Source organism: Ambystoma mexicanum, chromosome 6q, assembly GCF_040938575.1.
Source record: "Ambystoma mexicanum isolate Mex_15411 chromosome 6q, UKY_AmexF1_1, whole genome shotgun sequence".
Classification (NCBI taxonomy): Eukaryota; Metazoa; Chordata; class Amphibia; order Caudata; family Ambystomatidae; genus Ambystoma; species Ambystoma mexicanum.
Genome location: NC_090937.1, coordinates 1112697378 through 1112711800, shown reverse-complemented (window position 1 = coordinate 1112711800; position 14423 = coordinate 1112697378). Strand labels below are relative to the sequence as shown.

The 14423-nt window shown below is 46.7% G+C and overlaps 1 protein-coding gene across 6 annotated transcripts in view; it reads right to left on the bottom strand.

Moving 5' to 3' along the window:
- The window catches only part of FRYL (FRY like transcription coactivator), a 3055992-nt gene that overhangs the window by 962478 nt on the left and 2079091 nt on the right, over positions 1–14423 (bottom strand). For all 6 annotated transcript variants that reach the window (XM_069631694.1, XM_069631695.1, XM_069631691.1 and 3 more), the window contains one exon: positions 2444–2629. In XM_069631694.1, coding sequence (XP_069487795.1) covers positions 2444–2629 — 186 coding nt within the window. The remainder of the gene's footprint in view (positions 1–2443; positions 2630–14423) is intronic.

Sequence of the window (14423 nt, the reverse complement as noted above, 5' to 3'; positions counted from 1 at the left end):
GGTAGCAAGGGAAGCCAGGCGGGAAACGGTACCTTGAGTGGGAAGGAGCCTCCAGCGGTGGCAGTTGTTCCTGGTAGTGGGTGCAAGTTGCGTCGTGGTCCAGGGGAAGAGAAGATCTCGACTTGGAGGAAAGATGAAGGTCGTTGCACTGCCAGGGAAGAAACCAGCCGCAGAGTTTTCCGGTTAAAGGTGGTACATTTGTTTTGCGGTCGTGGTAAAACGTGGTATCCCGGTTGCTGGGGTGCTTGGCACGGGCAAGGCGGCCACGATGTACGTCGGCAAAGCGAAAAGACGGTGAAACTGGTTATCCCCACCAGTCAAAGGAAGAAGACTCTCCGGCGGGAGATCTCATCTGTCGTTGGGAAAAGTGGTGAGGCAGTCCAGCAGGGCTCCACCGGGGGTGGTGTCGTGGCAGGTCGGCTCAGCTTCTCCCTCGTCGGATTCTTAGGTCCTGTGGCGACTTCTGAAGTTCCAGTCCCCAAAGCCCTGCTTTTATGCAGCAAACCCCCATTCACTCAGCCTAGCTGTCACTCAAACATGCTAAGTGGTGAGCCGGCCGGCTCACCACTTGGGCCAATCAGGATGGAGTGCGACTTGAGTTGCCTAGGCAACTCAGTCCAGGGTGCCTAAATTCCCCTCCACCCCTCCTAAGTAGCCCAGACAGAGTGGCACCACTTTGGAGAGCTTCTGTGGAGAAGCCTGCCAAACAGTGGAACAAAGGGCTCGACTTGGGTTGGAGTCACAGAAGAGAACACAAACAACATTTTTGAATCAAGTTTTGGCAAATAATACCAACCGGAGAATTAATATTAATTAAATAAACCAGCAGTATGTTCGAGGCTACCATAAATAATTAAATAAAGATAGTCGCCTAAAACAATGGGAAATCCCATAGGAAAATATTTGCGGTTGAATATAAAAAGTAGTATCCACTGCCACCAGCCAAAAGTCGATCAGGGGGGACGGAGACGTGCCCCCTCGACTAACAGACCCTGGGGCAATCGAATTGCCCCAGCCAGTACGTCCACAATATGATGGTTTGTACTGGTTCTGTTCAGAATTTAAGACTAGTAAAGTCAATGGTGACTTTACATGCCCTGGGAGACAGTAGTCAGTCCCAGGGTATGGAGTCTATACTGGGGGGTCACTATGACACCCATGTGTTACTGCACGGTGGGTGCTGTGTAACACACATCAAAAAAACACATGAAGCCCTATGGAGTAAAAGACCCCATAGCCCATTAAACACATCTAGATTCAAAGAAACACACTCAAATCATGTCCAAGAGTGAGGGTAAAAGAGTCTCACTCTTGGCAGGAGAAAAAAATAAACCCCAAAAATCCAGCAAAGCTGCTGTGGGACTCACTAGGTTAGAAAATTCAGCCTAAACAGAGAATTCTCCATAACAGGAGGATATCCTCATCTTCAGCCAAAATGTTTCCCAATCATTTGGAGTGGAGATTTGGGTCATGAAAGTTATCTTTTGGAGAAGTCTCTGGAGCAATAACTTCTCTTTCTGGAAGAACAACAACAGTGTTTTTAAGAACTGCCAGGTAATCGGCACCTCTTGTGTTGCTTAGTTGTCTTTTTGTTCCTCCTGACCAGAGACCATTCTTCAGTTCAACATGCCGCACACGGCGACCTCAAACAGGTTAGTCTATAATCCTTGCCTTTATGGAGGAAGGTGAAGAGCTTAGACAGTGGCTTGCAAGGCATCGACTGGCAGGGTACACAGTCCTGCATGTCGAGCTTTTCTCCAAGACAATAGACACATTCTAGTCGATGCAAGGTTTAAACGCAGACGACTACGACGGATTAGGCATCGAGAAGCAAAAAATACAAAAACTTATAAGGAAAGTGTTCCTGTAATGAGCTGTGTGTGCAGAAAAAAAGCACAAGACGTGACGCCTCAATATATATTGGCCCTGACATACGTGGTGCAGCTGGCGTAGAGGCGTAGTGCGCCCCCTGACAGCAGAAAAGGTTCCAAATAGAAGCTGCACTGGGAGATGAATATCAAAGATGAAGAATCTGTGGGAGGAAGGAATCCAATAGAAATGCAAAATTTACTCAAACACAGTTGCATGTAATATGAACAGAAATTTAGGCCTAAATATTTTTTAAGCGTGACCCAGTTGGCTCGAAAAAACATGAATGCCATTGTAGAATAAGCCTAAAATGTAGGATTTAAACACTATTCAAAAGCAGGATGTGTTGTTTTCGATTTGTAGTACATATAAAGGTACCAATGGGTATACTTAAAATTCCATTACTGTAATTCAGTATCAGTGTTTAGAAATAAAATGTTTGCATCTCCCTGGCATACCCAAAATTACCTGCAGTGAGCATGAAGCCAGAAGTAAGTAGATATGCTATGCAGTCTCTATGAATGGTCTGGGGCATTTAAATTTAAGATAAGATGTATACTGGATTTATTCTTACCTGTGAAAGTGTAATCTGAATGTGCATTTTGTTTAACAGTAAGCACCCGTGGCTCATTACATTCCCTGTTCCTGAGGAGGACAGAAGCAACTGTCTGGGCATTGTTGTTCGAGCCCAACACAATCAACAAATGTAAAAGGAGTCGTTTACAATGTTCATACACTTCTGGATGATAGTGGTCAAACCCTGAAATCAGAGAGATAAAATAAAAAACAAATTAATGGTACTAACAATTTAAAAAAGATAATAGACCAACAAAGTCAGCAGTAACAGATATATGCATCAGCTGAAGAGATGAATTTAAGTAGGAGTTTATCTTCCCCCAAGTACATTTCTCTATAAATTGCACTGTGAGTCTATCTCAGAAAGAGACCAGAACACAAGTTTAAGGACTACTAGGAGTACTTCCATCCCAAACTGTGAAACATTAATTTCTAGTGCCTTAAGTTGGTAACAAGGCTAAATAGGATTCTTATCCATTTCAACTCAAAATCCCACACCACTCATGTCAATGATCGTAGATGTGATTTCAATACCAACTATAATGTACACCAATCTGATCATATTAGAGAATGTCAATGTAAGACTGATGCCAAATTGCTGGAGTTCATTTTCCCAAAAAATGAGGGATGGTAGCAGGATTCGTAACAGGTAGCTCACCCCAAACAGTATAATTTTTTGAGGGGGTTTTCCCAAATATGATACAGAGATTTCTTTGTTAGTCCTAACTCGTTTAGCTAGGGGTTATATCACCAAGGCAAACAAAATACGGGATAAGAGGTATCGTTGCCTGGTGCCTCTAAAAAAGGTTAATAGATGTGGTGAAGTCGCCATTAATCAGTATGTGTGAAATTGGATGCCTATAGTTAAAGTATCATAGAGGGTTGTCTTCAGAAACCCGCAGTCCACTATCGGATGCTTTTCCAGTCCAGGGCCTAGGGTTAGCAAGAGTGGTCTGGAGTACTACCAGCTTTGTCGACTTACGGCAGCACCCACCATATATTGTCTGCATATCCTCTTTCTATGATGAGCCCCAATTGGCCCGGCTCGATGAACAATGGCAATTATCTAATCGGTTAGTAAGAACTTTAGCAAATACATAAGTGTCTAAATTAACTGGGGCTATCAGTCTGTATCAAGTACACAGTCTGGAGGTCTTTGCCTGCTTTTAGGTTGAGGGTGACATGCACTTCTCCTCCTTCTCTGACCACATTAAACATGGTTGCCATGGGAGCAGCCAATACTTGACTTTGGGATTCATAAAGGGGGCTATTAAGTCATTTGGGTCAGGAGATTTGGTCATTTAAGTGTCGTGATCGCTGCAAGTACTTCTTGTGGTTCTATCGGGGAGTCAAGATGGTTTCTTCTGTCATCTGATAATTTAGGGAGATTTTTATTCTTCCGATTGTTTCAGGTGCAGTATCTCGCTAAGCGGGCCTGCCTTCTAGAGATTCTAATAGAAGGTGTGGAATGGAGAAATGACTTACCGTAATGTTCTTTCTATGGATTCTTTTCTTGCAGATTCCTCATCTGATAGAGACTCCCTCCATATCTGCTGCTCCGGAACATTTTTGACAGGGGGCGTAGTGGATCTCCACCCAGCCGTCGACTCGTCTTGCTCGGCATCTGGTCGTCGGCTCCGGACGGGATATCAAGCGTCATATAACTACCTCGTCACTAAGCCCCACACCTCAGTTTTCCCCCTCTCCCCATGGGCACACCACGCTCCATAGGAAAACAGAGCGAACCAACAGGCTAATGAACCCTTATAATGAAATAACTATAGACCTCTGGAGGAGGAACGTTTGCAAAAAACACTACAAGTAGTGTTATAAAAATATTGGCAGAAAACAGACACAGAGGACCATCACCAAGCCAACGAGAAAGAAGATGCACACCAACCGCCGACTTTCTGAGAGGGGATGGAGGGGAGATGAGGAATCTGTGGGAGAAGAATCCAGAGAGAACATTCTGGTAAGGAATTTCTACTTCAATGGATTGCTTTTCTCCCGCAGATTCCTTATCGGATAGACTCCCAAAGCAGTAGATGAAGGAGGTGGGCAGAAAGTTATACTAAGAAATGTTGCTGCACTGCCCTGCCAAAACGCGCCTCAGCAGTACACTCCACATCTAGGCTATAGTGCTTAGCAAAAATATGGAGGGATGAACATGTCGAAGCACAACAAATCTCCTGAACAGGGACTCCCTATGTAAAGGTGTTGACGCTGAGACTCCACTTGTCAAATGGCACCTGATGACTGCTTGTAATTCTTTCCCAGCGGACTGCTAGCATTCAGCTATGCAGAAAATTATCCCACACGATATAGACTGCTTGGTTATGGGCAGGCCCTTATTGGCTAATGAAAAGAAATGAGCTGTTCTCGCAATATAATAACTCAATACCTTTTTCCGGCCTAGGTGATGTAACCGTTCCTCCTGCTTAGACGGGAACGGAGGAGGGTAGAAGACCAGAAGGTCGATGGATTGCGACAGGTGGAACTCTGAGACAACCTTGGGAAGGAAGCTAGGCCTTACCCTGAGTAAGACTCTCCTGGAAAAATCGCAAGGGTGGCTTACAGCGTAAGGTCTGCAGTTCACTCACCAGCATAGCGTATGTAATAGCCACAAAAAGGCTGTTTTCAAAGAAAGAAGTCTTAATGGACAAGTATGCATAGGCTCAAAGGGAGTCGCCATCAGAAATGTTAGTACCAGATTAAGGTCCCAATACGGGATCAGAAAGGGAGTTAGGGGAAACTAATTTACAAGGCCTTTCAGGAATTGTGCCATTACCAGGATTGTAAAACAATTGACCTTGATCCGGGGATCTCAAACACAGTCAAGGTCGCCAAATAACCTTTGACCGTGGAGAGCTGAAGGCCTGCTGAGGCCAGTGACAGAAGGAACTCCATCACTGTAGTGGTGGGGCAAGAGATGGGGTCAATCTCGCATTCCCTGCAGCACACCTCAAATCTTCTCCATCTGCACGCGTACAAAGATCTTGTAGATGGTCTGCGTGCAGCCAGCAACACCTCAATTACTTCCTCAGAGAAGTCCGACTCATCATATTGCATCCTCTCAAGAGCCAAGCATGTAGGTTGAGGGATTCCGGGGTTGGGTGGAGTATCCAACCTTCAATTGGGTTAGGAGATCCGGACACCAAGGCACCGAGTGCAGTGGACAGATTCAAGAGGTTGGAGTACCACCTTCTACTCGCCCAGTCCGGGGCAATGAAGATCACGGTCGCTCAAAACCTCTTCAACCTCTGAAGAACCCATGGAATGACGGGAATCAGAGGGAACGCGTAATGGAGAGGGAAGGTCCAATCCACTGTTAGGCAGAAACCTGTGCAGTTCCCTTAGGAACCACTGCAAAAGATTTAAGACGACTACAGGTGTTTGGCAGTAAACCCACTTGGTAGCAGTCTGTACCACACAGATTCACTGGTAGCTGTGGCTGAGCAGTCAGACTTCCCTCAAGAAGAGTTAGGCAGTATACAGAGCATACAAAAGAGGTACAGAAATACAGTAGCACAAGCAAACACTGACCAGAGCTTGGGTGTAAAAGTATATAATTATTTAACACACACTTATAAAACACACTAGCACTAAATTGGTAAGATAAGTTCAAAACACAGTCACTATTATCATATGTACATCCCCAATTACTTGTTGGACAAGTCTTAGTTAACACCACTTATGTCCAGACAGAGGTGAGCGCTTAACTTTCGATGGCACTCCAACAAGTTAAATAAAAAGGGAGGGAAAAGTAGAATTATGGAAGCATACACACTAACCACTTTTTAAAGAACCACAGCAAGTTAGGAAGGCACAGTCTACTGTTGAGCAAGGAAGTTTAGGTGCCAGGCCCGCTTTCAAGGGAGCCAGGCGGAAGATGCCCAAGATCAGACAGTTACATAGAGTCTTCAAAGTTTGTGGAGGTAGTTCGAAAAAGGTTTAGTTCAGTGCAGGAAAGTTAGCTAGGGTGTCCCAGGCTAACCCAGGTTCGAGAGACGAGGATTTAATACACCCCGTTCAAACGGTTGCAAGGGAAGCCAGACGGAACACGGTACCGTAAATGGAGAGGATCCTCCAGCGGGGGCAGTTGTTCCTGGCAGCGGGTGAAAGTCGCAGCGTCGTCCAGAGGAGGAGAAGATCTCGTCGTGGAGGAAGGATGAAGGTTGTTGCACTGCCAGGGAAGAAACCAGCCGCAGAGTTCTCCGGTACAAAGGTACTACCCTTTCGGTTCGTGGTAGTGGTGAACGTGGTATCCCAGTTGCTGGGGTGTTTGGCACAGGCAAGGCGGCCACAAGATGCTCCAAGAAGGCGAAAAGAAGGTAGACTGGTTATCCCCACCAGTCGAAGGAAGAAGACTCTCCGCGCTGGAGATCTCTGACGTTGGGAAAAGTGGTGAGACGGTTCAGCAGGGCTCCACCGGTGGTGTCGTCGTTGCAGGCCGGCTCAGCTTCTCCCTCCTCAGATTCTTAGGTCCTGTGGCGACTTCTGAAGTTCCAATCCCCAAAGCCATGCTTTTATGCAGCATACCCCCATTCACTCAGCCTAGCTGTCAATCAAACATGCTAAGTGGTGAGCCGGCCGGCTCACCACTTGGGCCAATCACACAAGAGTGCGACTTGAGTTACTGTTAGGGAGAATTCTCTGTTTAGGCTGAATTTCCCTACCTAGTGAGTCCCCCAGCAGCTTTGCTGGATTTCTGGGGTTTAATTTTTTCTCCTGCCAAGAGTGAGACTCTTTTACCCTCACTCTTGGACATGTTGAAGTGTGTTTTCTTGGTTAAACCTTGTGTTGAATGGGCTATGGGGTCTTTTACTCCATAGGGCCTCATGTATTTTTGTGATGTGGGTCACACAGCACCCTCTGTGCCGTGACCCAGGGGTGTCCTAGGGACTCCCCAACATAGACTCCATACCCTGGGACTGACTACTGTCTCCCAGGGCATGTAAAGTCACCAAAGACTTTGCTAGTCTTGAATCCTGAACAGAACCAGTACAAACCATCATATTGTGGACGTACTGGCTGGGGCAATTCGATTGCCCCAGGGTCTGTTAGTCGAGGGGGCACGTCTCCGTCCCCCCTGATCGAGTTTTGGCTGGTGGCAGTGGAAACTACTTTTTATATTCGACCGCGAATATTTCCCTATGGGATTTCCCATTGTTTTAGGCTAACACATTTAATTATTTATTTACGGTAGCCTTAAACATACCGCCGGTTTATATATTTATTTTTATAACTCCGGTTGGGACTTTTTGCCAAAACTTGATTCTAAAATGGCGTTGGTGTTCGCCTCTGTAACTCTGACCCAAAGTGGAGCCCTTTGTTCCACTTTTGGCGGGCTTCTCCACAGAAGCCCTCCAAAGTGGTGCCACTCTGTCTGGGGTACTTAGGAGGGGTGGGGGGGGATTTAGGCACCCTGGACTGAGTTACCTTGGTAACTCAAGTCGCACTCCGTCCTGATTGGCCCAAGTGGTGAGCCGCCCGGCTCACCACTTAGCATGTTTGAGTGACAGCTAGGCTGGGTGAATGGGGGTTTGCTGCATAAAAGCAGGGCTTTGGGGACTGGGACTTCAGAAGTCGCCACAGGACCAAGAATCCGACGAGGGAAGAGCTGAGCCGACCTGCTTCGACGACACCACCCGGTGGAGCCCTGCTGAACCGTCTCACCACTTTTTCCCGACGACCGAGGAGAACTCTTAACGGAGTGGCTCCTTCCCTTGACTGGTGGGGACAACCAGTTTTCGCCTTCTTTCCGTTCGTTGAGGTATCTCGTGGCCGCCTTGCCTGTGCCAAGCACCCCGGCAACCGGAATACCACACTTTACCCCCATACCGCGAAAGTCGGTACCAACCCTTTAACCGGAGGACTCCGCGGCTGGTTTCTTCCCGGGCAGTGCAACGACCCTCTTCTTCTGCTCTTCAGCGAGAACTTCTTCTCCCCTGACCGACGTCGAGCCCTGCTGCCACTGCCTGGAACAACTGCCACCGCTGGAGGATCCTTTCCGCTTAAGGTACTGTGTTCCGCCTGGCTTCCCTTGCTACCGACTGTACGGGGTAGATTTAGTCCCCGGCTTTCGAACCTGGGAGTGCCTGGGACACTTTGGCTAAACTTTCTGAGCCACTCTAAACTCTTTTTGACTCTTTGCAAGACTTTGAATCTCTAACTAACAGTGTGATCTTGGGCACATTTTCGCTCCGGCTACTCTAAGAGTGGGCCCTGCCTAGTGACTTTTTGCTCACCTGTGACTTTATTCTTCTTTAAGCCTATTGCAAGTGTTCTGGACCTTAGAGTGGTGTGTCTAACCCATTTCTGCTGTTTCTCTCCCTTTCTTGGAAACTACTAGAGTGTCATCTAACGTTAAGCACTCACCTCTGTTTTAATTAAGTGGTGTTAACCTAGAGTTGTCTAGATAGGAGAAAGGATTGAATTTACTTTCAGTATAACTGTGTTGAAGTGCTTTTACTATATTTTTGCTAGAGTGTTTTTAACTTATGTGTATTTTAAATAAATAACTATATACTTTTGAAACCAAGCTCTGGTCAGTGTTTGCTTGTGCTATTGTGTTTTGGTACATATTGTGTATACTTTGCATACTGCCTAACTCTTCTTGAGAGAAGTCTGACTGCTCAGCCACAGCTACCAGGTAAATCTGGGTGGTACAGACTGCTACCAAAGGGGTTTACTGCTCTACCTGTAGTCTTAAATCTTTTGCAGTGTTCCCCAAGGGAACTGCACAGGTTTCTGCCTAACACTGGTGTACAGCGGTGGGATTTGTATTGAGTATACATTTTATTGTGCTTTAGATACCTTAGTGCAACTAACCACAAAGCTTAGCACTGAAAAAGTAAAACCTCTAACATGTCAGTTATGGAAAGCTATAGTCAAGAGTCCCTTGCAGCCAAAACTGCTGATTGTTTAAGAGTGCTCTGTAAACATAAGGATCTCCTGACTAAGGGCAAGAAAATGGAGCTGATTGAAAGATTGTTGGCTAACCAAAGTCTGGGTGATGGTTCAGAGGAACCTACCACTCCAGCAACTGTAGATGACAGTATTGAAGTTAACATGGAGCAAAATGTTGATGATTCTGAGGAAGAGTCAGAAGAGGAGGGTGAGGCTGTTGTAACTGTCCCCCCTAGGCCTCTGCCTGCTCTACCTGCTGTACCTACTGGACCTTTACCAGGTCCCACATTTAGTCCTCAGTACTTTGAACTGGAGAAAATGAAGCTAGAATTGGAGTATAAGAAACTTAATGCTCAAACTGACAAAGAACTAAGGCTAAGGGAAATGGAGCTCAAGTATGACTTAGAAATGAAGAAATTATCTGTTGAGAATGTTTCTCTCTCTGGCTCCTCTAGAAGTTCCAGTCCTAAAAGACCCCGGATGCCTAAAGAATTGATTGGTATGTATGAGCCTAAGTTGGATGTGTTGGATTGGTTGTCTCTGTTTGAATATAATCATGGGCTCCAGAACATCACAGGAAATGACTTACTCACCTGGTTGTTCTCTAGGCTTCCCCCTGTTGCAACTGATGTGGTAATGGAGATGGGGGAGGAGGATAGGAAGGACTATGAATGTGTGAAACTAGCTTTGATAGCTAGGTTTGGGAAGACCCCTTCCCAGTATCTTAAGAGGTTTAGGAGCCTCAAAAAGCATGATGGTACCCCTTGGGCTACCTGGGTGAGTGAATGTTTGAAAAACTTAGAGGGATGGATTAAGGGTTACAAGGTGAACACTTATGAGGGGATGAGAAATCTCTTTATGTTGGAGTCAATTTATGATGCCTGCTCTCCTGAGCTCAGACAGCACTTGGCTGATTCACAGGAATTGGATCCTAGGAAACTAGCTAAGGCTGCTGACTTGTGGGTTGCCAACAGGGCCACTCACAAGGATTCTGGGGTAACTCAGAGGAAGGATGGGGAGAAACAGCCTAAAAAGGACTCCAAAGAGAATTCTAATACCTCCCATACCCAAGAGGGCCACAAACAACCAAATAACCAGGGTAAGCCCCAGGGTAAACCGAATCAGGCTAGTGTACCTTCTGGCCACAAGCCAGAAGGAGGTCAGAACAAGCCACCCTTCCAGAGAGCATTTGGACAATGCTATGTCTGTCAGGGTACTGACCATATCAAAGGAGATCCCAAGTGCAAGGGTAAACCTGCAGGGATCAGCACAGTCTCCTTAGCCTTCACTCCTGAGGATGAAGTACAGATGGCTAGTGCCCACTTTGAACTCTTTGCTGAAGAACCCTTGGGTCTTCAAGCAACTGTAAACTTAGAGCCTATGGGTCTGGTTAGTCCCCAGAATAGGGTTGTGTATAACTCCCTACCTGTTAACTCTAAGGTGTATTATGTGGACAGTGTTCTTGTCAATGGCCAGGATACTCCTGCCAGGAGAGACACTGGGGCCAGCAGAACAGTAGTGGATGAAAGCTTCTTTCAACCTGAGGATGTGGCCAAAGCACCCAAAGGTCCCACTAAAATGTCTGGAGGCCCTGTCCAAATGGTTCCTATTCTACCAGCCCCCATTCAGTGTAACAACATGACAGTGAGGATCCCTGTCAGTGTTCAGACTGAGGTACCTGGGAAGGTCCTGTTGGGGAATGACCTAAGAACTCTAGGAGTAGTGTCATATACCCCCAGGCCTCCCAGTATGGAGAAGCAGAACTTAACCAAATTGGCTAGAAAGGCTACCTTGAAGGACCCTTCTAAGCCTGTGGGACCCTCTACTGAGAACCCCACTACAAGCCTTGGGTTTAGTAAGTTGACCTCTGACCCAGGCACCTTTCAGGATAGTATGCTAGGAACATGGGAGCCCCAACCAAGCTCCATCATTGTTCCCCTAGTCTCAGAGTCTCTGACTCCCCCTGCTTCTGAGGAAGAGGTGGATAGACCAACTAGGCCCCTATCTGGACCTGAGAGAACTGGTAATTCTCAGTGCTGGTGGAAAACCAGAAAAGAAAAGTCTAAGGCCAAAAACCTTCAGACTGTTGGACCTTCTACTGAAGACCCCAACTCAAATCCTAATATTAGGGGGGAAACTCCTAAAATAGGTAAGGGTAGATCTAAGAGGAAGGGGAAGCAGGTACATTGCCTAACCCCAACCCCTCCAACCAAGAGGCCTAAGACCCAACCTGCTCCCACAAGAGAGGTGGTGAGGAACCTTGGAGGCCCCTCTAGATCTAAGGGAATCCTTTATAAGGACCCCTTGAAAAAGCCTAACATAGGTTCAGAAGTTGTACCAACTTCTGAGGGACTGGTCAACCAGATCCCCTATAACAAAAAGACTGATGTTCCTCAAAGGGTCTGTAGGTCCTTTAGCTTACAAAAGAAAACCTTTGAGTTCTCCATTGAACATAGGTCAAGGTGTCACCATCAAAATGCTGATGGACTCTCTAGGATGTATATCATCGACTAGAGGTATGAGGTTCATCCAGGAGTGGATTAAATCCTCCTGTCCCTTAGTCTGGGGGGGGCGAGTGTTAGGGAGAATTCTCTGTTTAGGCTGAATTTCCCTACCTAGTGAGTCCCCCAGCAGCTTTGCTGGATTTCTGGGGTTTAATTTTTTCTCCTGCCAAGAGTGAGACTCTTTTACCCTCACTCTTGGACATGTTGAAGTGTGTTTTCTTGGTTAAACCTTGTGTTGAATGGGCTATGGGGTCTTTTACTCCATAGGGCCTCATGTATTTTTGTGATGTGGGTCACACAGCACCCTCTGTGCCGTGACCCAGGGGTGTCCTAGGGACTCCCCAACATAGACTCCATACCCTGGGACTGACTACTGTCTCCCAGGGCATGTAAAGTCACCAAAGACTTTGCTAGTCTTGAATCCTGAACAGAACCAGTACAAACCATCATATTGTGGACGTACTGGCTGGGGCAATTCGATTGCCCCAGGGTCTGTTAGTCGAGGGGGCACGTCTCCGTCCCCCCTGATCGAGTTTTGGCTGGTGGCAGTGGAAACTACTTTTTATATTCGACCGCGAATATTTCCCTATGGGATTTCCCATTGTTTTAGGCTAACACATTTAATTATTTATTTACGGTAGCCTTAAACATACCGCCGGTTTATATATTTATTTTTATAACTCCGGTTGGGACTTTTTGCCAAAACTTGATTCTAAAATGGCGTTGGTGTTCGCCTCTGTAACTCTGACCCAAAGTGGAGCCCTTTGTTCCACTTTTGGCGGGCTTCTCCACAGAAGCCCTCCAAAGTGGTGCCACTCTGTCTGGGGTACTTAGGAGGGGTGGGGGGGGATTTAGGCACCCTGGACTGAGTTACCTTGGTAACTCAAGTCGCACTCCGTCCTGATTGGCCCAAGTGGTGAGCCGCCCGGCTCACCACTTAGCATGTTTGAGTGACAGCTAGGCTGGGTGAATGGGGGTTTGCTGCATAAAAGCAGGGCTTTGGGGACTGGGACTTCAGAAGTCGCCACAGGACCAAGAATCCGACGAGGGAAGAGCTGAGCCGACCTGCTTCGACGACACCACCCGGTGGAGCCCTGCTGAACCGTCTCACCACTTTTTCCCGACGACCGAGGAGAACTCTTAACGGAGTGGCTCCTTCCCTTGACTGGTGGGGACAACCAGTTTTCGCCTTCTTTCCGTTCGTTGAGGTATCTCGTGGCCGCCTTGCCTGTGCCAAGCACCCCGGCAACCGGAATACCACACTTTACCCCCATACCGCGAAAGTCGGTACCAACCCTTTAACCGGAGGACTCCGCGGCTGGTTTCTTCCCGGGCAGTGCAACGACCCTCTTCTTCTGCTCTTCAGCGAGAACTTCTTCTCCCCTGACCGACGTCGAGCCCTGCTGCCACTGCCTGGAACAACTGCCACCGCTGGAGGATCCTTTCCGCTTAAGGTACTGTGTTCCGCCTGGCTTCCCTTGCTACCGACTGTACGGGGTAGATTTAGTCCCCGGCTTTCGAACCTGGGAGTGCCTGGGACACTTTGGCTAAACTTTCTGAGCCACTCTAAACTCTTTTTGACTCTTTGCAAGACTTTGAATCTCTAACTAACAGTGTGATCTTGGGCACATTTTCGCTCCGGCTACTCTAAGAGTGGGCCCTGCCTAGTGACTTTTTGCTCACCTGTGACTTTATTCTTCTTTAAGCCTATTGCAAGTGTTCTGGACCTTAGAGTGGTGTGTCTAACCCATTTCTGCTGTTTCTCTCCCTTTCTTGGAAACTACTAGAGTGTCATCTAACGTTAAGCACTCACCTCTGTTTTAATTAAGTGGTGTTAACCTAGAGTTGTCTAGATAGGAGAAAGGATTGAATTTACTTTCAGTATAACTGTGTTGAAGTGCTTTTACTATATTTTTGCTAGAGTGTTTTTAACTTATGTGTATTTTAAATAAATAACTATATACTTTTGAAACCAAGCTCTGGTCAGTGTTTGCTTGTGCTATTGTGTTTTGGTACATATTGTGTATACTTTGCATACTGCCTAACTCTTCTTGAGAGAAGTCTGACTGCTCAGCCACAGCTACCAGGTAAATCTGGGTGGTACAGACTGCTACCAAAGGGGTTTACTGCTCTACCTGTAGTCTTAAATCTTTTGCAGTGTTCCCCAAGGGAACTGCACAGGTTTCTGCCTAACAGTTACCAAGGTAACTCAGTCCAGGGTTCCTAAACCCCCTCCCACACCCCCTGTGGTACCCAGACAGAGTGGCACCACTTTTGGAGGCTTCTGTGGAGAAGCCCGCCAAAATGTGGAACAAAGGGCTCGACTTGGGTTGGAGTCACAGAAGAGAACACAAATGCCATTTTAGAATCGAGTTCTGGCAAAAAAATACCAACCAGCGAATTAATATTCAATAAATAAACCGGAAGTATGTTCGAGGCTATAAGAATTAAATAATTAAAGTTGGTAGCCTTGAACAATGGGAAAATCCCATAGAGATATATTCGCGGTCGAATATAAAAAGTAGTATCCACTGCCACCAGCCAAAACTCGATCAGGGGGGACCG